General features: G+C 40.2%; 1 protein-coding gene across 2 annotated transcripts in view; it reads right to left on the bottom strand.

Moving 5' to 3' along the window:
* Positions 1-26,702, bottom strand: part of LOC146663983 (ankyrin-3-like) — a 137,778-nt gene that overhangs the window by 17,105 nt on the left and 93,971 nt on the right. The window contains exons 28-39 of one of the 2 annotated variants that reach the window (XM_085416951.1): positions 24,233-24,339; positions 22,403-22,435; positions 20,644-20,868; positions 15,120-15,274; positions 14,309-14,520; positions 13,948-14,155; positions 13,117-13,213; positions 12,797-13,025; positions 12,125-12,250; positions 10,772-10,894; positions 10,241-10,267; positions 9,548-9,632 (exon numbers count right to left, since the gene is read on the bottom strand). In XM_085416951.1, coding sequence (XP_085273077.1) covers positions 9,548-9,632; positions 10,241-10,267; positions 10,772-10,894; positions 12,125-12,250; positions 12,797-13,025; positions 13,117-13,213; positions 13,948-14,155; positions 14,309-14,520; positions 15,120-15,274; positions 20,644-20,868; positions 22,403-22,435; positions 24,233-24,339 — 1,627 coding nt within the window. Of the gene's footprint in view, positions 1-574; positions 8,318-9,547; positions 9,633-10,240; positions 10,268-10,771; positions 10,895-12,124; positions 12,251-12,796; positions 13,026-13,116; positions 13,214-13,947; positions 14,156-14,308; positions 14,521-15,119; positions 15,275-20,643; positions 20,869-22,402; positions 22,436-24,232; positions 24,340-26,702 lie in introns of both variants that reach the window. The other variant, XM_085416952.1, reaches the window with a different exon arrangement.

Here is a 26,702-nt window from a genome sequence, read left to right as displayed (position 1 = left end):
CAAACATATCTACAAACCAGGCAAGCAGATCAAAACAAACACACCTTCATATTTCCCCAAAACATTCTCGATCTCAGACACATCTAGAGTGGAGGTGAGTGCTGTGGTGTTGTGTCATGTGGGTAGGTGGAAAGCTAACTTTGTCTTATTGTGAAAGAAATGTACACTCACAAACTTAGCCTCCCAGAAGTGCTTTTGCAACCATTTATGACAACTAAAAGGTGCTTCCTGATACTGAAATTTAATCGCTTGTACCGGTTTCTATCCAAAGACCTTGCTTTTATAAAGCTCTGTCCACCAGAACAGTACTTCTATGATGTTATTAAGTGATATCCTGTTTCCTAAAATAACTAAAACCTTAAATTATGTGAAAGTCTTCTGCTCTACCGACAGATTCTCCATGTTGTAGCCTCTATCTGAACAAATCAGACAGCACAGGACACATAAAAAGAATGACAGGAAGAAGAAATGACGGCTACATTACAAAGTCACATCACAAGCACCCACAACAGCTGCATGCATCTCATAGAGAGAAGGGTAAAGTATAACAAGTTTTTAGAAAGAGTTTACAAACTAGTCTCGTTCTCCGTGACAGGAGCGGGGATTGGTTGATCAACCTGACTCCCTTCCTCCTTCTGCTCTTGCTCCTTCCCTCCAAGTGTCCGCCTACTTTTCCTCATGCTCCTCCTCATCCTCTCACTGCTGGCCTGCTCAACCTCAGCTCTCACATCTATAGGAGATGATGTTGATGTAGTGGTGCTGGTGGAGGTGGAGGTAGAGGTGCGTGAAGGGCAGGGACTTCTAGAAGCTCTAGATGGTTGTGACAAGGAAGTGTTCCTGGTAATGCTGAGGCTGCAGCTCTCTTCGTCCTCAGTGGGCAGTGTTTTCCCCTCTAACTTTGCTTCAGCCTCCTTGGAAATGGTTTTGACCAAAGACTTGACTATCTGGCTACTGACAGACTTTGCTTTAAAACATTTTGACACTGAGCTGTTCTTTTTCCCCATCTCTTTTGTTGTACTTCTACTGGCGGTTTTTATCAAAATGGGTTTGCTTTTAGTTAGCTGCTTACCATCCCTGGCAGAGTTATTGCTCCTACCCCTAACTGTAGATTTAGTACTGACCTGCTTCTGCTCTTGCAAATAAGAAGGGTATTTAATGGCTTTTAATACTGGAATTTTCGACCTTGGTAATAAAGTCTTAAAAGGATCTAATCGTTCCCTGATTTTAAGTAGTCCATGTTTCCTAAGTAGGACTTTATCATTTTTTTGTGACTTGTCTTTCGTCACTGGCTGACTATGACTGCATAGTTTTTGGCAGGGTACCCTCAGCGGTAACCTGGACTTGAATATCTGGCTTTTGACCTTTTTGGCTTCAGTGTTTATTATTGCTACATTAGAAAAACCCCTGCCTTCACTTCTGCTTTCATCTAACTGGCTGAAGGAAGCTTCGATCCTGCTGACCTCTTGCAGAGTGGATCTTAAAGACGACAACACATTGTACATGACACTGCCAGTCTGAAAGACATCTGAATGGTACTCGGGGATATTGCTACTGATATTGTCGCTCGATGTTTGCAAACTTCTAATCTGTTGCGAAGGTGCAGAAGAATAATCTGTGCTTTGGTAAACTGTGTTTTGAAACTCCGAGGTACATGCCAAATTATCCGTCTGTTTCGACTTATCTGGAGTAATGTTTGATGCACAAAAATTAAAATAATCTGTGTAATTTGATGTTACATGGTAAAAACTATCTACATTTGCCCCTGAGGTTTTGTCTTTACAATGATCAAAGGTGCTTGGTGTTCCACTTTTAGCAGTGCTATTTGAGGCACTGGATGTTTTATCAGATGACAGGTTGAATTCAGTTCTAAAAGTGGAGAATTTAGGCTTGGTGTTACAGGATGAGTTTGTGCATGTGCTATAACTGCTAGCCTGATTTGATATTTCTAGTTGGACAGTAGTAGTCTGAATGGGTACATGGGGGACTGAGAAGGTATTTGTGGGTTCCTGAATATAAAACTGCTCCCTCCCATCTACTTCAGTGTCCCTGACCCTGTACCTGCCCGCTGCGTAATAATGCTCACCAATCTGAAAAAACTGGAGCCTCTCCTCCACCATGTCCCTCTTGCTCATGTCAATCGCGCCACTGCGTGTCATCTCAAACATCTTCCCTTCATGGAAGGGGAATGGATTTGGCTCGCTCGTCGGCGTGCTATCATCCGTTGGAGTTCGGGCTGGGGTAGTGTCTGGTGTTGTGGCCTGGGACTGGTCGTCAACTGCCAGTCCAAAAGGCTTAGGCTCACCATTGTTTCCCCGTGTCCCTCCCATATCAACGACTTCTTCTCCACCTTTACTGGGCCAAGGGTCAAAGTCCAGCCCTTTGGTGGCAACAGTCTTAAAAGGAGAATTAAACTCCTCTTCTATCTTATAACTAAAGTAAGTGTCTGAAAACCCCTCTTTATCTGAATGTTTTTGTTCCTGACTTGTAGCTCCATCTTTACTAACACCATCAGTCTTTCCACCATTTGAGGGTATCTCTTTGCCAATAATATCCTTTTGACATTCCTCTGGGGTTTTTTCCTCTTCAATAACCTCCAGTTTAGTCTGGGGAAAAGAGCGATCAGAGGACCTAAATGTATCTGTTGCCCAGACATCTCTCCGGCTGTCTGGAAGACCAAACAGCCGTAAGTCTGCCTGCTCACACAGGCCATCATCCTCATCTTGGAGTTCATATCCATCGAGGGAGTCTATTTCTGTCGCATCAGTGTCATGAGAAAATTCAGCCGTGGTAGCAATTGAACAGTCTGTAATTGACTGGTCATTTCCATTTTGTTCACATTCATAGTCCTCTCCTTTGCCATTTGAAACTTTTGAACCATTACTAGAACCATTAGTGCCATTGGTGCCACCATTGGGCCCATTTCCATTTTTGTCATGTTTTTTGGATTTAGATGCCTTTTCCTTCTCTTTCTTTTTGTCCTCCTCCTCAGAAACTTTAGAAGTGAATTTCTTGCAAGGAATGGGTTGGAAGATTGATTCATCATCCTCTTCATCAGCATTTGACTGACTGTCATCTGCCCCAGGGGGCACTGGGGATGGGGGCTGTATTCGTATAATTGGCTCGATCAGGAAATGCTTGTCATGTTCTTCCTGCAAATTCACCTCCATCATTTCCGTCTCGGTCTCGGAAGAAGCACAGGAACCTTTTCTCTCTGGGTCTGACATTTCTGAACTTGAGTCCAGAGGAGGAGGGGGAGGGAACTCAATATATGCAATACCTTTGTCTTTTGATGCTTGTTGCTTCTCCTGTCCTGTTATTTCGTCATGCATGCCAGTAACTCTTTCATGTTGGTTTAAATTGCTGACGCTCAACTCGTGTTGATTATCAGTTTTTATTTCTTCCTTATTGGCATTAGCTATGTCTGCTTGGGTAGAGTAAATACTGGTTTTACTTTCTGGTAGGGCCTCTTTAAAAGAGAAAACCTTGCCCTGGTCATCTCCCTCTGATTCCTCAGATACCTCCATGATGGGGCTTGGTTTCCCTGGCAAGAATCCCATAAAGCCATCAGGGGTCCTGCATGTGAGATCATAGCTGACCTCCTCTGAGCTGGGAGTCTCTGGTGTAATGGGACTTTTTCCCGAGCTGTCAATGAAAGAAACCTGCTCTAGTGTGTCATCATCTGGGCTTATGGGGCTTAGGGCTAAGTTTGATTTTTGTTTGACATTGTACAGTGCTCCTTTAGCTTCCCTCTCTGCCTGTCTACCCACCTGAACGCCAACATAAACAGGTAATGTTTTTATGCCTTTGAAGTTCTCTCTGGTTGTTGTAGCAGCTGGAGGTGTAATGGCTTTCTCCAACATTTCTATGGGGCTAGGAAGGTTATTGGAATTTGAATCTTTGGGTGCATTATCAAGAATTTCAAAGGTTAGATCTGTTTTGGCTGGGACTGTCTCATGACTTTGTACTTTGGTTTTAGGTAGTGTTGGTATCTGTGAGGGTCTAGTTATTGTTGGTTTCTTAGTGAGGTCATTATCTAAAGAGAGGGATGTATTTCTAACAGGAATTTGAGATTCTGTCTTTTTTCTAAGATTTTTATTTAGTGTTTCCTCTGCATCCTTTTTGAATAGCTCAGTTATAATTTCTTTGGAAGCACTTTCACTTTTTGTAACTTGTTGGTATTTTTTACTGTCAGTGGCTTTTTCTGGAATTTTAGCACTGTCAGGAATTATAGGTGATTGAGCTTTCTGACTTTTATTGCTTTCTTTAATTGCCTGAGTTGCACTGGATGGACTAGCCTTCCCTTTAGTGCCTACTTTGTCTGTCTTTGTTTCAATGATTTGTACAGAGGCATCTGGGATGTTTTTGTTAGGTGGCTTGTCTAGTTTGGGGACTTTTGGGCATGCTGATATCAAACCAGGTTTACTTCCATTTGTGTCCTTCTCAGCATCCTTTTTTGGGCTTACTTCTTCTGAAGTTTCAGATGCTTTAGACACTTTTCCTCCTGCAAAAAACTGATAAACGGGAAGTTTGCTCTCCTGCAATTTCTTTATTGACGGTTTTGGCTGTACTGGAGGAGGAATTTTGGCTGGACTAGACTGACTTTGACTAACTTTTTGAGCCTCCGATTCAAACTTCTTTCTCACTTCACTCACTTTGGATGTTGATTTTACATGAGCAGGAGAGGAGGGTTCAGACACACAGGACTTTGTCTGTTGTTTGATTTTATCCTCACTAGTATGAGAGAGAACAGTTTTCTGTGGGCTGCTTGGTAGACTAGAGCTTTTCTTTTCAGCTGCTGTGGTGCTGCCAAACATTTTACCAACTGAAGGCTCCCTGAGTTTGCTTTTACTGAACACCTCTTCTGCTTTGGGTTTCTGCTGGGTTTTCTCTGGACTGCTGCTGGGTGAGCTAGGCCAGGACCTGGGATCCTTGAGCTCTCGCTTTATAGGCTTTTTCTCAGGAGACTGAAGCTCATCATTGAGCTTTTCCGTTTTATCACGGAAGAACTGTGAGACCTCACTGAGTTTTTCTTCAGCTTCCTTTACAGTTTGGTCCACCCTATCCTCATAAAGTAACTTATCCCTGCTCCTGTCATGTTTATCCTCTGTAAAACGCATCCAAACTGCATGTTTAGGGCTGCCCTGTTCTGTGGAGTAATGGAGCACTGTTACCTTATCAAACTGAGATGGATCATCCCTGTGCAGGAATTTAGCAGATTTAGGAGACCCATCTTTTGATGACTTTGAGACAAACTCTCTTTTGGGGCTTCCTTGCTGTTGACTTGCACCCTCAGTGCTACGGCTACTACTTTCTTCAGTACCCAGGTGGCGGATTTTGTCACAAACCAGTGCTGAATCCTCTGTGTCAGAGTGGCTCAGTGATGCCGCATCAAGTTTTTCAGAGAGAAGCATTTTCTCAGCAAACCTGTACGACTCGCCTCGGATCTCTGATAGCTCATCATCACAGTATTCTATGGACTGCTGGCTCAACAATTTAAGTGCTTTATATGAATCATCTGCTATGAGTTGAGCAGAACTCGGACGACTGTCTTCTTCCTGTGACACCGGCGTATTAACACGAGATGTTTCCAGAAAGGTGGGCAGGGATTCTTCAACAGCAAGCTCCTCTTCTTCTTGTTGGGCTTCATCATAATCAGTCAGTTCCTTTATCCCCCGATCACCTTTGTAAACATAAAGCTCGGGGTGTTTCTTGGTTTCCCTGATAATGACCTCAGTCGGTTCTGCAGTGCTGTGGCCCTTCTCAATATGAACCTCAATTATCCTTTCAACTTTGGGTTTGGATTTAACATCTCTGTCAAGAAATCTAGGAGTGAGCTCATCACCTTTGACAGAATCCTGGCTAGCTTTGTGTTCAAAAAGACCTGCGAAATCTTTAGATGGATCCCTACCTGACTGGAAAGCTTTCATGATATCTCTAACTGACATTGCCTCCTCTATCATCTCTGCACCATCAGTCAGTTGGGGCTTATGATAAACCATTCTGGTAGTAGTAGTAATGTGGGTTTCCTCTTTAAGACACATGCTTTTCATTGAGTCATCTTCGGGCATTTTCATCTGTAGGGCTTTGCTGGAGCTTGCTGAAATTGCTTCAGGTGGTTCTATGGCAGGGAGAGCAGTTGCAGCCTCTTCCATTAGTCCAGGCTCACAAAGCTCATCAGGCTGCTCATAGCTCCTAATATGGACTACTTCAGTCCTGGTCTCTGTTACGCAGGGGGGGATAGGGGAATCTGTGAATAAAGGCTTAGGTCCTGTGCTCTCTGCACTTTGGGGAGCAGAGGGTGTCTTTTCACTCCTGGTCTCAAACCCACTGTCTGACAGAGGACTCTTATCCTGCTCATGAGACAGATCCTCTGGCGATTCCAATATAGTGTCCGACCCTTGATATGACTCAGCAAGTTTGCTTAGGTCCTTCTCTGAGGGAGATCTGAGCATGCCTGAAACTGGTGGAGGCATTTTGAGTTTGTGCTCCTGTATTGACATGGATGGCTTGAGAACACGTTTCTGTTTCTCTTCCCCATCTCTTTTTGCCTCTTCCTCATACTTACATTTCAGCTCTGCCATTTTTGAGAGAGAGCTAGCACCGATATCATTTGTTAAAAAGTCTACTACTTTAGCCAAGTCTAACTCTTTGCTTGACTGGTGCTTAAGTAAAAGTGTGTGTTCATCAAAAGGAGGGTAATAGTCTGAGATGGCACTTCTTTGTGCCTCTTCAATCTCATCTTTGGAAAATTCTTCCCATTCGTCCTCTGAGGCTCTTTCTTTAGCTTCACTAATGATATCTTTCTGTAATATCTCACTGACTTTGACTAAATCTTCTTTTACTTTCTCCACCAGAGTATATGGCTCCTCTTCCTCTAACTTAGTCTCTTTGGGAGTGCCAGTATGTGAAGTTTGGACAGTTTTAGCTGCAGTCTGTGTGTCTGTCTGCAGAATAGCTGTCATCCTAATCAGATCTTGTTTCATGTCTGCTACATCTTTCAATATCTCCTGGTTAGAAGCTGCAGTCGGGTGGATGATGGGTGGTGTGATAAATGGAGGGGATTTTAACTGGGAATTTATTTTTGTTGTAGTAACACAGGAAGACAAAGAGGAAGATAGAGATGATGAGGTGCGAGAGGAGTCGGGAAGAGCCATCTTAAGAGACCCAGGTCCTGGTTTGGCAGGGGTCTCTGGGATGACATTAACCAGTGAATATACAGGCACAGTCATTGTATTAGACGAAACTGCCGTGTTTGGGGAGGCAGCTACAGATCTCAGAGAACCATAAGCAGAGCTTGCTGTTGCAGATCTACGCGAGGACGACAGTGACTTAAGAGTACCGTAGCCTGAGACAGAGTACGAGTCTATAGCCTCATTTATGGCTGCGCTGACACCAGAGGTTGCTGCCTGGGTGGTGGCCTGGATCCTCTCTTGAAGGCTGCTACTTCTCTCTGAAATAAGGCGTGAAGAAGGGGAGGATGGAGTGGACGAAGAGGATGGATATTTTACAGGTGAGACAGATCCATTCATCATGGACAATTCTGAAGAAGCAATGGTTGTTTGGCCAGTGGAAGAGAGAGATGAGATGGATGTCCTCCCTCCACGGGATGAGAGTGTTGAGTCTACAGAGGTTTTCAAAGAGGACAGACTGGAGATGCTTTTAACAGAAGACAGGGTATGCGCCCCTGCATCTGTCACAACTGTGGACCCAAGGGCAGTTTTAAAAGGTAGATTAGAACTGTACATGCTGTACGATGTCTTTGGTGATGCTGTAGAAGGAACAGGAGCTGGAGACCTTTCTGGTATATAACCATTGGGCATTGAGTGAAGTGGAGAAGTCCTTGATGTATATGCTGAAGCAAGACTTTTGATAGAAGCTGGATCAGTGGCAGGTTTGCATGGACTTCCAGAGGACACAAGGCTGGTAGATCCCTGGACAGGGTACTGACCCTGCTGGACTACAGTTTTAATGGGTGAGGGCATAGTCCTGTAAGAACGGATGGGGGATGAGGACGCTATGTCACTGGCAGATTTGACTGGGGATGACAGGGTAAGCGCTGGTGGAACTTTTATAGTTGTGGGACATGCAGCTGATGGGGCTGAGAGGGGCCAAGTAGATTTCAGTGGAGAAGCAGCTGGTGAGGCTGCCGGTGAATCGGTAGAGATGAGGGCACCCCCCATTCCGACGGGCCTTGTTTGGCCAGGGACGGTAATAGGAGCAGTCGACCATGGTGGGCAAGGTCTGGTTGGAAAGATAGGTTTGTGAGGGTAACCAGCAGGCAATGCTCTTGTTGCTGCGCTTCGTTCAACTGCTGTTTCTTCAGGTGAATTCATAGAAACAATGATGAAGAAGGAATGGCAAAAAAATAACAACAAAAATGCAGAACAGTAAAGATAAACAGAAAATCATGTTGGGGAAGGTAAAGGAGAAAAAAATGTGAAAGAAGAGGAGATCAGAGGAGGAAGAGTTGGTCAGCAAAACAGTCCTAGTATTAAATAAGGAACAATAACAGTTACATGAGGTAAGAAATTTAATTACAGACTAAAGATGGCGTAAAAAAAACAAACAGTTGTGTTCCTGTGTGATTTCTGTTTGGCAGATGAATCAAAAAACAGCAAAAACAACAGAAGAAATAAACAGAAGAGAGCACACACAGCAGCAAAGTAAATTTCCAAAGACAATGGCGTAGACCAACAACTGACAACAGAAAAAATGGCAAGACAAATGCACCAGGATAAGCACAAAAACAACTTCTCTCTTTGGACTTTAGAAACTCTAATATCAACATTTGGGTACTGGCTCTAATTTCAATCCGCTTTTTTAAGTGCCTTTTATCTGTTTGGTCCAAAAAGTACATGATGACAGATTCCTCAGACAATTTAGAAACTGTGATCCAACAGAGCCAATGGCTGTTGAAGGTTCCATTTTCATTTTCTCTTAAAACAAATATGACAAAATGTGTTTTCCAAGACTAAAGTTTTGGCCCATTTTGTCATGCAGCATCAAATTGGTGACAAGCAAAGACTGTGGTAAAACTTAAAATAAACACCTGAAAGAAAGCCAAACTCAAGACCTCTGACATGCATTTTTGTCCCACACAAAACTGCTACTTCATCACAAAGCCAAAAAGAGCTTTAAACTCAGAGGGGACAAAAGAAATACAGAAAATTTTTTACTTTGACCTCCATCCAAAATGCCTATTACCATGGTGCTGGTAAGTCAAAGAAAAAATTTGACTTGTATAACACAGCAGTGGAAATCAACCCAGAAGAACAACAACTCACAATGTGGGCAAGCATGGCACAGAAACTCAAAACCACTTACTGACCCATGCAAAAATATATACCACTTTGTAAACAAGCATGTGGACAGTGCGTGTCATGTAGGATGAGAAATAATGCATTTGCACATTAAATAAGTCACACCGATCTACATATCGATTACGTATTTTACAGGTTAATTAAAGCTGTTAATTAACTAACTTATCCACGAAACTTGGCATAATTAAATTCATTACAGGGTTTGTTAGTGAAGATGTCAAACTCACTCAGTGCAGGCTCGGCCAGATAGCTGTAGCGCTTACGTAAGGCTAGGGATGCAAAGGTATGACGTTGTCGATCTGGCTTTTCAGTCTGCAACAATAGCAAACAACACAAAAACCTATCAGTTCTAGGTCACCCTACATTGACTATTGCTGCCAAATGAGCAACAACTGGACCTTGCAATGTCAAATTAAAGCAAACCCTTCAGTCTGCACTGACATTAAATACAAAGCCCATATATGACTGCAAAATATGGCACCACCAACAACTCCTTAAAGAGTATTCAAGAGGTTTTAATCTTCTATTTAGGAAGTGCTAATACTATTTAGATTAAATGTGCCAAGCTAGTCTTTTAGCTTGAGTTTGTCAAGCTAAGCCTACAAACTATCTACTGCACGTACTTAAAAATGAAAATAATGAGTTTGGAGCTAGTGTTAATACATGCTAAATCTTAAGAACAAGTAAACTCTAGAGCCATTTGTATCACATACTATAGAACGCAAGGGATAAGGAGTGGACACAAGACAAGTAGTTTTTCATTTCTACCATATATCATGCAAAACTGAGCAGCTAAAAGTTGCTTTGAAGAAGCCTGTAATGCCCTTATAGAAGTGGAAAAAATAAGGCTATGAGAGCAGAGCAGGGCCACTATAGGTCTAGCGCAGAGGACAACACAGGGTGGGGAGGGTGTGGTTTACCTCATCCTCGGCATCTGACTCCGTTTCCTGGTTCCCAAGATGCATTGCAGGAACAGGGGGAGTAACATAATGGAAAGCAGGGGGAAAAGAAACAGGGGGTGAAAAAGGAGTGATTGACAGAAGCTCCAACTCAGAAGAGAGCCACTTAAGCAAAGGAAAAAGCAAAAACCCAAAAAATAAAAACAGACCAAACAAAAAAAAAAAAAAAAGAGCATAAAGCGCCAACATTCAGCAGCAAAATGAAGCCACGAAAAGCCAGCCTGATAACTAAAAACCATTGCACACAAGCCCTCAGCCAAAAAGCATCCAAATCAAAAGGCGAGTAGGAACAAAATGAAACAGCCAATGACAAGAATCCACTGTAGATGTAACCGATATACACAGAGAGAAGCTTTAAACAGATAAAAGACACAGTGGCGGCAATTTGGCCAAAGTCTTTCTGTCTTTCATCTATCTGGGGCTGAAACTACCCTAACCATGAATATGGTTATGGATGTGACAACAGAGAATGGTGGGTGTATGCTACCTTACCTTTTTCACTGCGGGAAGCGTGATGTTCAGGTTGCACACGGCAGTTTGTGGAAGGCCTTTCATGATCTTACATTCTTTCAGGAAAGTGAGACGACCACACGGCTCTTGACTGGGATCTCTGACCTACAGTGAGAAAATGGTTCTTTTTGAACTCCTTACTTTTACAATGTGGTAGTTACTGCAGATTTACTTTAATATAAATATATATACATTTTTTTTTATCAGCACTAGGGTATTAGTGGTATATACTTTATTTGCCTTTATGCCTAGAAACTATCTACAAACAGGCCAAAATTGCCCATTTTTACCTTGTATGCACCTAGAACACCTTATAAAGGAATCTTATCATTTTATTTTCACAAAAACACGTAATTAAATACACAAAATGTTCACATCCAATGGGAGGAGGAGTAGAAATGGGGATCGGGATGGTCCATGGTCTGTGGGGGAATCTCTTTTTGTGTCAACTGGTGCAAATTCATGTGAATTTTCCTTGATTTGCATCTTTCCATAGACTTTATATGTAATCAACATTTGGTCAATATACTTCCACCTGACCAAATTCTCATCTGTTATGGTGCTTTTATAAGAGGAAAAAAGGTTCACCAGTAGCCTTCCAGGATTGACCCCTGGAAGGCTACCAAAGTTTGGTTAAAATTTCTTGTGTTGGCATATATGCCAACACAAGAAATTTTAACCAAACTCATGAAAGCTTATTCATAAATTCAGTAAAAAAATATTTGTATTCACTATTCCTGGGTGTTTGGGCTTCGCTTCAACTTTCCAACAATTTTGTTTCTCAATTTTTATTTTTACATCTGCTTTTTATGAGCCAATCCGCCTCAGTTTGTGCCCTTTAAATCTCAGTGCTCATCTGTCATTCTGCTTTCAACTCATTCATTCATGTGACCTTTATCTCCACCTTATCATGGTCGCATCACCTTTGTTCACCTGTCCACCTGCTTCATCTACACCACCGATTGAAACCATGTTACATCAGATGGAGGAAAGATGCTAAGAAATTGAGTGTAACATAAAAAATAGTCACACTTTTCTGCTTTAGTACTGTTCATTTTTGTTACAGTGATGTGGTAAAATAATTAACACAGAAGTGTAGTTTTAACATTAATGATGTGCAAAATGACACAAGAAGAATGATTAATTTAACGACTTTAGCCAGAGAATAGGAACTGGGTTTTGAATATGAATAAGAGCAGTAAAGGCAGTAAACAACAATAGAACTAACTTAACCATTACTGCAGCTTTTACCCTGTATTTGGACTGCACTAAGCCAACATTGTATTCTAGCCTAGCCAAAAGGTGCTGGTGGTGCTGGAGCACATGTTAAGGTACCTTGACGCAGAAAGGCAGACGGTTCTCCTTGAAGGCGTAGAAGTTAAGAACTAACTGCTGACCAGCTTTGGTCAGGGGAGCCAAGTTCCCATAACAATCCACATATATAGGCCGGCCCTCCAGAACCTGAATAAAACAAACAGCATTCATAGTTAACATAAAAATATAAAACAAATTTACAAGAATAGAGATAAAGAAATGTTTCTGTGATAAAGTGTTAAGCACTGAAACTGATTGCACGCTGTCAGACGTTTCAAAAACCTAATGCAGCAATAAATATACATTTATTTTAGTTAACTAAGGAGTGCAAAATTAAATCTTATTTTCTTCCAGTTGATCAAACTATTAAATTCCTTCATTTCTTAACTTTATTCATTTTCTTTTATTCGATTATGTTGTCCTTATCACCACCCTCAGCAGCATTTTCCATTTTCTTTCTAATTTTCCTAATGCTCTAGACATGTGTGTAGATCCAGAGCATTATAATAACCTCACAGAATAATTATAATGCTTTCATCATAATCATTGATACGTTCCAAAAAGTATAAATTTACAGATGACAAAATATTCCATAATAGATTAAACTGTACTACGAGTTATACTTGATAGGACTTGGGGAATAATGAAAGTAAAAGTAACATCAGTTGTATTTACTTCACTTAACCCTCATACCTCTATGTCTTTGCTTCTGGCCACCTCCTCAAAGTTCTCCTGCTGCTCCAGGGTTTTATCCACCTTGTCATCCGTCATACAGAAGCACCTCAGGCTGGACTCCACTGAGTCATTCATCTTAGCAAACACCACAAACTTGGCCATGTAGGGCACACAGATCAGCTCCCTGTAGAGCTGTGTGGCCAGGCCCACCGTCTCTGGTATCTGGTGGCAGTCTGCTAACCAGAACCTGCACAAGAAGCAAGTAAAGTGATCAGTGTTTAAGACAGAGATTAATATATGCATAAATATAAACGTATGACTTGAAAAATTGATCTCACCTGGCAGAAACATTAGTGGTGAAGGAGACACAGTCATTCACAAAGGTGAGAGGAGTTGTGCCTGTGATGTCTTCCCACTGTGCTGGTGATGTACCACCTGGCAGATAATTATCCAGATAAAGTTTAGGAAAAATCAGGCTCTTCTTTATGTCTATTCCACTTTCAACTTGACATGCTTTAAGACATGTAAGATGCAAATGTTATTAAAGTATTGGATAATTACCTAAATGCTATTCATTCACTTTTTGTTAGAAAAATGTGAAATATGATGTTGATCTCAAAAGTTTAACATTTCACAGAAATGTTCATTCTCACTGTGAGTTTTACATTGCACTTATATTACAAATATACATTTGCATATCTAATATTACAAATATCAGATCGGAGAGTCTTGTTTGCTCTAGCAGCCACCGACTAAACATCTACCACGGGTTGTTCATGGCTGAGATATTTCAGAGTTACAGTTAGCACAAGTGGCTTTGCTAGTTAGGTCAGAATTTAAAAGGGCGGTTGTCACCAAGTTTAAGCATTGTGTAGCATTTTCATGTTAAAAGTAGTAAGGAAGGAAGGAATGGGCCTTACTTACTTAAAACAGGTCACAGACCAGAATTATTACACTAATTTTAATCGACAAGAATGTAAAGTAATGAAGCAATGTCCTGTTCTACAATGTTTCTAAATGGAAATATCTAATTCAAACAACAAAGACACGATTTTGTGTAATAATTCTCATTAACAATAAAGAAACATTATTTCAGGAGAAATGCTGACTGGCCCAAATGTTGTTACTTTCAAATATTTCTTCTCTTGGCATCTAAAAAACACATATACCTGTGATGCTACAGAGAAGGCGCAGGGAGGGAGTATAGTCTCCTTTGTAGCCATTTGTAAGCCCCTCCCCTGAGAGGGGCGGGACTGGGATTGTCATGGTGATTGGTTTATGGAACTTCCTTCTTCTTGGCTCCACAGTAACAATGGGGCTGAAGGTTGCTCGATTACCAAGGATTTTCTTCACGGCCTCATCAGGTACTGGCTGAGCCTGGGATAGCAGAGCCAACAGGGAAGGAGGATTTTGTTGTTTTATTTTTGTAGCCTTACTGTACATATATAGTACTGTGTGTGATTTTGTCTATACATCATAAACTCTTGCAGTTAAACTGAAAAAGCAAATGTTTACATCTCTCAAACTCACCTGCAATCCAACCTTGATTTTCTTGGTTAGTGCTCCCTCTGGAAAGGAAGCCTGAACCAATGGGACGCTGCGACTGCACAGAGTCCCGCCCTCTGGTCCCATCTGGTGCGTCTCTTGTCTGATACGAGACACTACTGCAAAGTATTGCGGGAAATCCTTGGTGATAATGCGGCAGATTCTCTTCCTCTCCAGCTCGTTGGGACTGTCCAGTTCTACAGGGAATGAAAAGAAATCAAATAAATGAAATGGGGGAAAAAAGGGAAAAAACGACCTCATGGAGTAAACTTTAAAATCTTTAGTTATTTCACTGACTACAAACACAAGCGCAGTCCCTCAGTATCACATTCTGTAATCACAAAAATGTGCACTTACAGACTTACAAACACTTACAGGCATTTTTCAGATTAAATCCCAGAATGATCTTAAAATCTTGAAATATTTGCCAATGTATGTTCGCTGTACTAGAAGTAGTCTGTGATCAAGCTCGTTTGATGTTTTATCTGATTTCTATGCAATTTAATCAGGTCATTTACTCCATGTGAATTATTTTTGGGTTTCCTCCAAATTAAGCCAAGTATCTCATTATTCGGCACAGAAATCAACCTGTTTGTCATACATATTTTACACGCGCTCCAATCAGCTTGAGCCAGTTATCATCAGGGTGTTGCTTCAGTTTATTTCAGTGTTTGCTCATTAATGCGCTAACTTTTACCACAGCTTGCTCTAAAACAGAAACTGAAGTACTTTTGGTTTAGGTGTTTAGTGCTGCAGATGCTAGCATAGCGAAACAAAGTTAGAACACTTTTTTCACCTTCGTCCATGCCATTGAGGAGCTGATTGAGGTCGTCAGTCTTGCAGTCGTACAGATGCTCCTTCCAGGTTTCTCCGTTCTCACTGCGCAGCAGGATCAGCTCTCTCTCCTGGCCCCGCATCGAGCCAAAATGAGGGATCTCCACTATCACAGGCCTGGTAAGGTATATGTCGAGGAAATATCATTGTTTGACTTTGACTTTGACTGATTGGCATGACAAGTAAGTATGTAAGCCAAAACGAAAGATACCACTCTACCATTTGTTTTTAGGAGCTGGGGCCTCTTTTCTAAAATGGACTGATAGTAAAGTCATAGTAAAAATCTAAAGTAAACACAAAAACCACACATTTCAGTAGTAACTTGAAATGTAAGGCTGATGAGCAAATTTTCTCTAACTTGATGTAAAGGGGTTTCTTAAAAATCATGTTGGGCTATTGCAGTTCAAGGTACATAAGTGTTCTGAACTTTATACATCTCTGCTTCTGTCCAAACTCTTTCATGTTTGTTTTTTGTCAATTCACGATTTGATCCATAAAATAACACAAGATGCCTGGCTTCAGTCTGCTTTTCCATTCCTTAACCAACACCTGTTTGTGGAGAAATTGCACATTCATTTAGATTGCTGATTATAATCACTGATTTCAGATGCTTATGTTACAAATGTGATTCTTAGAACCCACTTAGGCAAAGTTATTTTTTATGCTCAAAGTCATTCATGAATCAAATGACAAGCCCTCAGGAAAGACGTTCCACATTTTTTTTAAATGAGGGCCTTTATCGGAGCAGCTGGGAGAGCAGACAGTGTAGTCCTCTCTTATAAGAATGGTGAGGGAAGTTTGTGCTAGATTAATTTAAATCTAAACCTGAACGACAAACGATGACAGAGTTTTCAAATGACAACTCTTTAAGAAGATACTACGGTATTCATGGTATTCAAATAAAAAGTATTACCAAATTTACACAAAGTACAAAGTGTGGAGACACTGATTTTAATAACATACAGTCGTGAATGAAATGTGGTTCTGCTGATGAGAGTGAAGCGTCATAATCACTGCGGCGGCCATGCTGCAGGGTCGATGGGACGTTCAGAGTGAATTTGCACGACTTGACGAGACAGATGTCATGATGTAATGAGGGGAGGGAGGAGAAAGCTGCACAGCCCTTACTTAAACAAGGCATGATAGCAACACAAGAGAGACACATGAATATGCACTACTCTCAGAGTAGGCAGTAGAACTGAAGAGTAAGTTTAAAGTGAAGCTGTCTGAGTAAGTATATACATTAAAAATGAAATAGAAAAGGTTTTTGGTTTTTTTTGAATGTCCTGTTTTCTCAATCAAAGAAGAAAGAATTCACTTTCATAAATTTGAGCCAGCATTAGAGACAAACTGAGCTAGTTGAAAGACACAAGGAGCAATTATTGCAGTCGCACCTCAGCGCACTGTAGGTACGATAAGTCACCTGTCCCAGAAAACTAACAGGACTGCTTCAATTTTGAGAAAAAGAAACTTTTGTAAAGGTGAAATCATGTGCTTTAACTACTGTGCGTGGCTTCAATTTTACGTTCATAAAGCTCTATAACTCTGTGCTGATAAAAGCACCAAAAAAGCAATAAAATAAACACAAAATACTAATAAAAACTAGGAGTATGATGGTGTCACAGCAAGAAAGTCCCGGGTTCAAAGCTGTTGGCACTTCTAGGGAAACTTTGCATGCTTTGTTTCTTGTGCCATAAAAGACAAAACATGCAAGGTTACTGCTGGCTATCATGGTCATCGGAAGAAAGAGTTTTTCTACATAGTAAAGTTGACTTGATACAAGTGGATACTATTGATCCACTGCTATTGGATACTGTCCCTGAAACCATGCAATACAGCTCCTTCACTAGGTTTGTATGCTTTTCATTATGACCATTCTTCATTTCCCTTTTAGGGCTGATGAATAATTTGCACTTTCTGGTGTATTTTCTTTGGTAAAGTCTTTCTTTTTATGGTAGATTACATTCTATTACTGCCTACCTCAGTGGATGTTGAAAAGGTTTTTTTTTCTTAACCATAGAAAGGATCCTGTGATCATCCACAAAACTTGTCTTCTCTGGATGTTCAGGCCTTTTTATGCTGCCGAGCTCACTGTTTTTTGTTTTGGCAGCTCAAATTTGTCCTTTTTTACTTGCATATAAAGCTTCAAATGTCACACTTGGATTTAAGTCTAGATAAGACACCTGATTAATTTTTGAAGACATAAAACACGTACAGCACACAACTGTGCATTAAACTGGATTTAGTTCCCCCATGGTTGAAGTAATACTTTGATCAGGCCCTTTAACTAATCCTGAAAGTCTGGTTGGGTCTTCGTTTGGCTTCATTTGTTCATTGAGCTTAACTCAAATATACTGTTGGACATACAGAGTCAAAATTGAATGTTGAGGCACCGCTTTAGGATCTTAACCCTGCTCACATAAAAATGTCATCAGTATAACACTTTCTACCGAGAGCTTTTGACATTAATTATATAAAATTATCGTGAGATGACATAAAACTGATAACAGTAGTCATGAGAAGCAGAATGATGCTTGGCTTCAGGGAAAAAAAGGCTCATGCCCAACAAGCGCAGTCCAGTCCAAACAGCCAATCAAAACCTTTACATTCAGTGACGTCAGAGGCCCACTGAGAGCTTCTGAAATAAAATAAAAAATACAATGATATATAAATGAAAGTGGCAGAAAATTAACTGTAATGGAGTTCACAGTTAAACTGTGTAGTTTTAGGAAGAATTTGTATGCAAAAACTAATTTCTGCCTGTTAAGTCATTGAGGCTATTACAAATCAGCTGCTGGTTGACCCATCTTCCAACTATATTGATTATTTCTTCCCAAAACTACATGGCACCCATACTGATGCTGTAACCTATCAAATCAAAGTCAACAGAGATGGGTAAAATAAACCATCAGCATGAATCAGCCTCGGTCATGTTGTTTCCTTTGGGGAGGTGGGAAATACAGGAGAAAGGGGAGCAGGGAGGAGGGAAAGGGGTGCTATGTTTGGTTCCTACCCAATAAATCTAGTTCCTCTGGGTCCCAGCTGTAGCACGGGACAAACCAGGCTCTCGCCTTCATTAAGGGCTGGCAGCTTTCTGGGGAGATGTAGTTTACTGTGTCCGCAAAATAATGAAACACACATACACACAAAACACACACTCGCAAAGTCAGTAAAAACACACACACACACCACCGACTTCTATTTCCGTATCAGTAATAAGCTCTTTTATCAGTAACAACATCTTATTTATTGTTACAGGTACAATTAGTGGCATCAGTAATGGCAACAAGCGACAGAGGCAATATTTGTTGCCTGTACATCACAGATTTCTTTATTTTAACCATATCTCATGAGTTATGCAGTAATATGAGTAGCAGATGGGGCAATAATTAGAAATTTTTCAAGCAAAAATAGCAACGAATTCCTGGTGACAGCTTCTCAATGGGAACAAATGCTGCTACTTTCTGTTTTATAATACATGGAAATTAAACATTTCAGCCTCTTAAACCATATTACACAAGTTGTTGCAGACCGCAGTACAACCAAAATTACTGTGAGAGTGCGAAATGAACTTGTTGCCTTCGAGATTGTTGCTTCAAAGACATGGACCTAGTTAGTTACTGTCTTCAAAGCCACATTGGTGCATCAAGACAGCAATAAAATGGCAATAAAGTGTAGCCAGCCTGCCATCGGTTTGCAATCGAATGAGGTCAAGCTGGCAATCACTGCACATGCATTCTGTTTAGGATAACGCAATAATTAACTGTGAAAAACCAAAGCAAATTTCAAATCTGTTGCCTTTCATTGCAAATCTGTTGCCGTCTACATACATAGAAATTCACATCGAATGCTTACATTCAGAGATCTACAACAAAAATCCTGAAATGTCTCCACAAATAGTTACACAGTTGTTGCAGAATTATAAATTAACTGCAAAATAAAAAACAAGTGCCCCCAATTTTCACATTTGTATAAAATATAACCAGAATTGGCAACCAGCTGAGTTCAGTCCCCTACTGCAAACGAGTCAGGCCGAAAAAGAAAATCATCACCAGGCAACCGCAGGTTTTAACACTAGTGTGGCCAAGCTATTATTGACTCAGTACTGCCATGTGCACCATAAGGATTCGTTTATATATATCCTCAACTGGTTTAAAAGTGTTTAAAAACAGTTGCTAAGTTTACTATTTTTTAAATTATTGATAAAGTTTCTGAGATAATACAAATTGCAAGAAGAGGTTGCACTTTTAAAACTTGAACCGGGCTGTAGAGGACTGGTTTGGCAAACAATTCTGCTAGAAAAATCATAAGTCCAGTGGTGTAATTGTGTGTTCGTCACTGATTCTGTGGACTAACCACAAGGCCCCCCAGACTTTAATCAATGTAATGCCCGTTTTCATTTTACATCTGTCTAATTAACTTGTGTAGAGCATCAGGTTTATGGAAAACCTACTCAGTTGGGACCCAGATACACAGCTGTTATTTCCCTGCACTTTGGTGCCATTTTGTGGCTGTTATAACAACTGGGAAACACATCATGCAAACAAAGCTTCGACTGCCATAAATCAAATGGATTCAATTCTTTGTTGAACTTCCAAACATTTAGTTTTGAACTTATTACTTCCATCTCTTCCGTGTGATTTTGAGAAGCGCTTCTAACGAGTTAATCATCTTTTAATGCTGCATGGCTTAACGCTACATGTTGACTTTAAACCAGCATAAGACCACCGTTTTGGAGCAATTAAGAAATAATAATAATTTTCAGTTTTTCCCATGCTGATTATGTGGAACAACCCAAAATTGCACAGCTATACACTTGCCTAAAGCGCTCTCAATCATATTCCTTGATGTTAAGGTGGTAATACAGTTCGGGGAGAGCCATGTTCTGTGCCTTGTGTCTGGTTTTATGAACTCCAACTTGTGATCCTATTTGTGCGTTTGGCGTCATCCTAAACAAATATCTTGATATATGCTCTATTGAAATCCCATCATATTCAGCAGTATTCTTTCAGAATATTTGAGTTGTCTTGCAGTTTGGACCAAGATACACAGCTGTTAGCCGTCTTTATCAAACAGGCAGTCATTTTTTTAAAATCATACTAAAACTGTAACTGCTGAATTTAAAAAACTCCTCACATGCAATACAGCTATACATTAAAACCAAATTATGGCTACATATTTACATTACAATATTTACTCTTAAACATGTTGCAGTCATTACTAATGTTGCCTTTACTTTGCCAAAGGGGAAACACTGCTTACTTGGGGGTGAGCAGACTACAACAATAAGACTTGTACTGCAAATATTACCCCTAACATGCACATACACACATTCACACTTTCCAATATAAACGCAGGTGGCTGGAAATGGCAATGGCAAGAAGCAGAAGGAAGGAAATGTCAAGATACAGAACAAAGGTGCACAAAAATAAGCCGTTAAGCAACAGCAAAAACAATCTCAGCGATGTTTAAAAAGAAGGTCTTACCCAAGGAACTGCGCTCCTGCGGGACCGACCTCAACAAGTCTGCTGGCCAGGCCTTCTCCTTCCACCATCGGGGGAGGCGACGCCAATTTGTGCCTCTTCACCAGTCGACACGTGATCCGGGTGGGTGCTGTGCACTTTCTGGGCGGGATGATGATTCTCATGCCGTTGTGACGGCTTCCTCTCATGGAACCACCCCTGGCGTCGACCATGAAGCTGACCAGGAACCTGACGGAAAGTAAAAAGTAGGAAGAGCCGGAAAAAGAGGGGGAGAGACGTAGAGTGACAGGAGAGAGAGAAGAAGGGAAACGGAGTGTGCAAAGATAAGAGATAAAACAAAGTGAAGAGAAAAAGAGATAACCAGAGAGGGCAAGTAAAGGGTAAAGAAAAGAAATGGAATAAGAAGAAAAACAAATGTTGGTTTATCAGCTGTACTGATGACCAGAGAGGAGCTTTAGTCGAGGTCCCATGCTGTGATCTTCAAAACACTGACAAAGTAAGTGTGAGTAAAAGGGAGAAAGAGAGGTGAACAAAGAAGAAAAAACAAAAATGTACAGAGGTTTCTGTGCTGGCTATGACTGAAGTTGAAAAAATAAAATAAGAACAAAAACAGCTTTGGCGTGTAGATGTCGCAAATTTGGTAAATCCATTTACAGAAAGTGAATGTTTTTGAATTATGTAAAAACTAGTCGATTCCATAGGATGTCAGATTAAATGTTTTATTGGGCTTTTTTTGTAATGATATATAAATTCGACAGCCAGGACACCAACACAGGAACCTCCAGTGTGTCTTGCCTTTTTACCCACATTAGAAGGTAGCGTACCTCTGTGTGCAGCTCATTTAACTCAATCAAGGAACTTATAAGTCACACACACAGACGCACACCATGCAATACTGTAGCTAAAATGTGGTGTTAGTTTTTATGTTATTTAACAAACAGCACATGAATTGTTGCTTTAACAATATGCTTGAAGGGGATCTGTTATGTGCTTCCTTATTTTCTGTCATACATACACTCCAACTGTCATCTATACTCATATTAAACACAGCCAAAGTTTCAAGAAACGTTTCAGTCAGTTTTTTCTACTCTTGGCCCTGCATGACGCCATAAAGAGGGGCGTGTATGTGAATAAAGCCCCGCCCACCTGCTGTTAAAATCCCCTGCTAACAATTGGCAGCCAATCAAAGAGAGAATGCTTAAATGGAGAGGGAGAGACTCCACAGAGAGCCAGCGTAAGATTCATGCAAAACTATTCTAGCAGAGTCCAAGAATAAAATACTGAGCTGGGTTCACTGTCACATTATAAACCAAACTGACGCTTTTACTGAGTTTCAGTTTTAACATTTTGATCTACAATGACATATCTGCCATGTTTTTACTGACTATTTAAAGCTAATCCTGTGATTGTCAAGACAGTAGAGGCTTGCTGCTGGAGAATGCAAAAACCATAACACATGGCTAAAGCATATGTCAGCAACATTAAATTTAAAAGTCACATTCGGTCAGATCTGGCAACACAGACTCTTTCAGATCAGTTAGAAACTCAAAGATTTTCTCCTAACAAACAGGAAGGAATAAATACAGGGATAACAGTCCGAAACACTTTACGTCAAGTCTGTAACAACACAGGGTGAGAACAGCAAACACAGATGTTATGAGTGAATATAAAAGGGAAGGTGCAATGTCATCGGGAAATAAAATAAAATAAAAAAAAGGTAGTGGTGGTGATAAAAAGAAGGCAACCAATCACAGTCAATCACCTGCTGTCGTACTGCGGGAGCGGAGAGGAAAAACTGCAGGATGGACGACAAAGCAACGCAGGAGTGACAGGTCAACCACAGAGCTTTGTAATCGGAAATACAGCTGAGAAGATCATTATTAATGAACCCCAAGTTAAAGGAAGAATTTGAGGGAAAACTGTGGGAAATAGTCTTAATTGCTGTTTTGTGGAGATTAGAATGAGGAGATTGTCTTCTTTATTCGTTAAACAGCCAGCAGCCAATTACATCACACAGGCAAAAGAACTGTATTTTTGTCTTTATATGGCTTTAACATAGGTGATATAACATGTTGATAATCAAGCTTTAGAGCTGCCTGTAGGTGGATTTTCCACTGGACAGAGCCAGTGTAGCAGTTTCCCTCTCTCCCATCTTTGCACTAATCTAAAGATAACCAGCTGCTGGCAGTGGCTTCATTTCCCCCCCCCAGTCTTCTTCTCTAAATCTACCCTTGAAAGGCAAATTTCCACCATTACCAAACATGTCAAATAAAACTTTGTTTAAAATATTGCTTTATCTTCCTTTACTTAAGTAACAGATATAATTTAAGTAATCCTAACTTAACAGTTTATCCATTAAAGACAAGTAGAGAAAAAGTAATGCCTGATGAAGCTATACGCTGCCTGACCAAAAACACTCACCACCTGCGTTTAACCAAGCAAATACGTAAGAGTCTTCCATAATATGTTTAGATTGGAAACAGGTTAATTATCTCTAAGTGATGCAGTGAGTAGCTTCTCATTTCTCATGCAAACACATTGTAAGACATGTTTCAGAAGAGTCAAACAAACTGTAGTCCTATCAGTGAGGCTAATCAGAATTAAAGGCTTCAGTTTAATAAGGAGTATAAAGATTGGACTCTGTAAATAAATCTATGTGGTAAATGTGGACAGGATGAGTCCAGTTTACCCTGCTCCAGAGTGATGGGGGCCTCAGGCACCAGGAGTAGTTGATGAAGCGATATACCCATCATGCCTTGTGCTTGCTGTGTTATAATCTAGGGTTGCTTTAGTTGGTGATATCTGGTTTAATATATGTTATATACCCCAGAAATGAGGTCAGCTGAATACCTGTATATACTGAATGACCACATTTTTTAAACAGTGCATTGTTTCTTCTCTGATGGCATATTCTAAGATAACAAATTGTAAAAGAGTGGTTCAGTCCAGGCCTTAGAAACTTGGGATGTGCTTTACGCAGTGGTCTGATTTTCACATAAACAAGGCGAAGTTTTGATAAAAAATTAATGCAACTATAATTTTTTTTGGCCGGGCAGTGTACGTAACTTTCAAACGAGTCCCTTAATGGGCAATTAACCAAGAGGTCAAGATTACCTGTTACAGCTGCTGCGAGAGACAATGAGTTATGTGACCTTCAAATCAAGGTGAGGAGGAGCCAACTTTCCAGCTTTACTTTGTTGTGACTAAAAGTTTCTTTTTAACAGCAGTTTCTAGTTACACCTGTTTGTTATTAATGTTTGATTTTTTTTTAAATTACAGAAATCCTCGAAGTATTAGCTTTAAAGACTTAAAAAGGGTGAAGAAAAAATGCTGCATGTATGAGCTGCCTTGTCAGAGGGAAAGAAAATGAGACTCAGCAAGAAGAACAAACAGAAAACACACAATAAGCAGAAGGAGATGATGACAGTCACTTCATCCTTTCCTCTAAAGGGTATAAAACTAGTAAGCCGTTTTCCTTCCTCTCCTTCCACTTTTTCACTCCATCTTTGTGATTAAGTCAGATATTTTCCCTTTTTACTCCCCCCACTCTTTCCTCCTGTTCTTATCCATTCACATTTTCAAACATGCTTACCCAGAGTGTATTGGTGAGGACACTAGGTTGACATTATCCAGTGCATCTGCAGTCCAGCTGTACCTCCTCAGAGAGTCGCTGTCAAAGTCCTTAGCCGCTGCCAAATGCTGTGGAGAAGACAACAGAGTCAGTGCAATTCACGAGTGTGTGAAAATCTAAGCTAACTTCTCCTTTTAATGTAAAGACTTGCTTTTGCACATGCAAGGCTAATAGTGTGGAGGCTACAGATTTTTCAATATTCCTTATTTAATGTCAAAGTTTAGACGGGGATCACTAGTTTTGTAGATATTTCTTGCAAATTTATGAATGAGTCATAAAATAATTTCTTCATGAGAAAGACAGCAGCAGATGTCGCTTAGCGTAAAAAAAAAAATCAGGAGATGTTACATTTCATTAGAACACAAGCTGTCAAAAACATCTTGATGACATTCAAAACGAAGCTCGGAGTAAAATGCAAATGAAAAATCACCACATTAAGGATCAAAAGAAAAAACAGACATCAGATGGCAGAAAACAAGCGACTAAAAATGTTTACAGACAGACAGATGCACTGACACCAGGCCCGTTGTGTCATCAGTCTGAGGATGCTCTTGAAAGATTCAGATTCACTATTTATATTCCAGATGTGCACCAATATGACATGTCAAGTTGAAGGCCATGCTTCAAACAGGAAATTAAAGCTAAGATTTTAGAGTACTTCTGAAAACTCGCTCACATTTAATGAGGAAAAAATACTTGGAGTATTATATTAATCTCCAAATTGCTACAGAAAAACGGGGAGTGACAAAGACACAAAGTTTGGTTTTACTTATCCAAGGCACATGGATAAGTAAAAACAGGGAGGCTACTCTACTAAAACACTGTAAATACACGCAGTACGGTAACAACTGAATCCAACTGATGAAATAAGTGATATAAAAAAAGAAAAGTTAACAATGCTTTACACAACTAAATGATACCAACATGTGGAAACCCACTGACACGAAGAGTGCATAATGACTTCTACATCTACCTTATTGTGTTGCTCTACAATGAAAGACTTTTCCTTACGAAGCATCTGGAGGAGCGTTAGAGGAAACAAGTGGTTATTCAATTATTCAATAACTAGTACATCTTTACTCTCCAGTTACACAATCATATGTCCCAGTGTCATAAATTTGCAGATAGTCTCAGATGTAGGTTTTTTTTTTTTAAATTTCAGTTAAATAGACCCCACAGAGTTTTTGACCACTCTTTGTGCAAAGGAGCAAAGTTTTTAATTCAGAGTTAAACCATATTATCCAGTTCTGGGTCCAAATGCCCCTTCAGCTTGCAAAAGCAATCAAATATAAAAGAACCAGTCAGAGTTTCAAACAAAAGTCCAAATTATTTTTATCTAATAAAATTATCTGTTTTTTTGTGTAAATCTAGTAAAATGGTCAGTTGTGTTACAGTCAAGCATTAACTAAAAAAATAAAGGTTTGAAGAGGTTGAGTGGTGTTCAGTGGGATTTTTAAATCGACTGGAGGAGGATAGATAACCTCCACTGATATTATACATGATGGAAAAGGCGTAGGCCTGTTGTGTCAGCTACATTAGAGGCTCTACGCAGATTCAATGCAGAATTAAATTATGCAATAGCAACACGATAGCTAGCTGACATATAAAGATTTTGTACCATGTTCTGGCTGAAGTAATTCCCAAAGAAAAGAAAAGAAAAAAGCAAAACTGTTTAGCAGTTTTCAGCAGGTTTCAGCTTTTTTGTGGATAGCAAACCAAGTAGTTCAATGAGTCATGTTTGGTGCCAATTTTACATTTTAAGAAACAGAGATGCACATTTGCCACTGCTTATGCAAGAAAGACTTTACCTGTCACTTCACAGGCAAGCATAATCTTTATCCGCGCTGTCATTGAACTCATGGGTATTCTATGAACAAGTTTTACTTGAACTTCTTCTTCTTCTTCTTAACCTTAAATGCTATTTTCTTGCATCTTTCAAGTAAGTGGGACATCACAATAATCCCTCTTAGATAGCAGCAGGTAGCACTAATCTCATTTCCTCTTTCAGTAAATTGTAACTTGATTGATCGTCTTTATGTCAGTGGCAACACAAGTGTAAGAGGATTGGTGTATTGCATAGCCTCTGGCACAGCACCAAGACACCTTGGTACATTTGGAGACAGAAGTGTGTCACTTGTGAAGTTAATGACCAGCGGATTACCGGCTGAGAGAATTAAACTAAGGGAGCAGCCAGCAAGAGGTATGAAGCATAGCACGAGCAGCTTCAAACTGATTTTTTGCTCCCACTAGAGTAGCTTTGCATGATTTGCAATTCATAATAATCCTTATTATATGAGCAGCCTCTCACTTCATCCAAAATCTGAAACTAGCTGATTCAGAGCCCATCACCCCTCCTTTAAGCCAACTTTATTGTGATTGGCTGCTCCTTGCAAACAGAAGATTTGAACAGCAGCTGGATGTGACTTTTATG

Source organism: Rhamphochromis longiceps, linkage group LG8 (assembly GCF_057381845.1).
Source record: "Rhamphochromis longiceps isolate RC_006_pf linkage group LG8, R_longiceps_female_GT1.1, whole genome shotgun sequence".
Classification (NCBI taxonomy): Eukaryota; Metazoa; Chordata; class Actinopteri; order Cichliformes; family Cichlidae; genus Rhamphochromis; species Rhamphochromis longiceps.
This window is presented reverse-complemented; position numbering and strand designations above follow the sequence as displayed.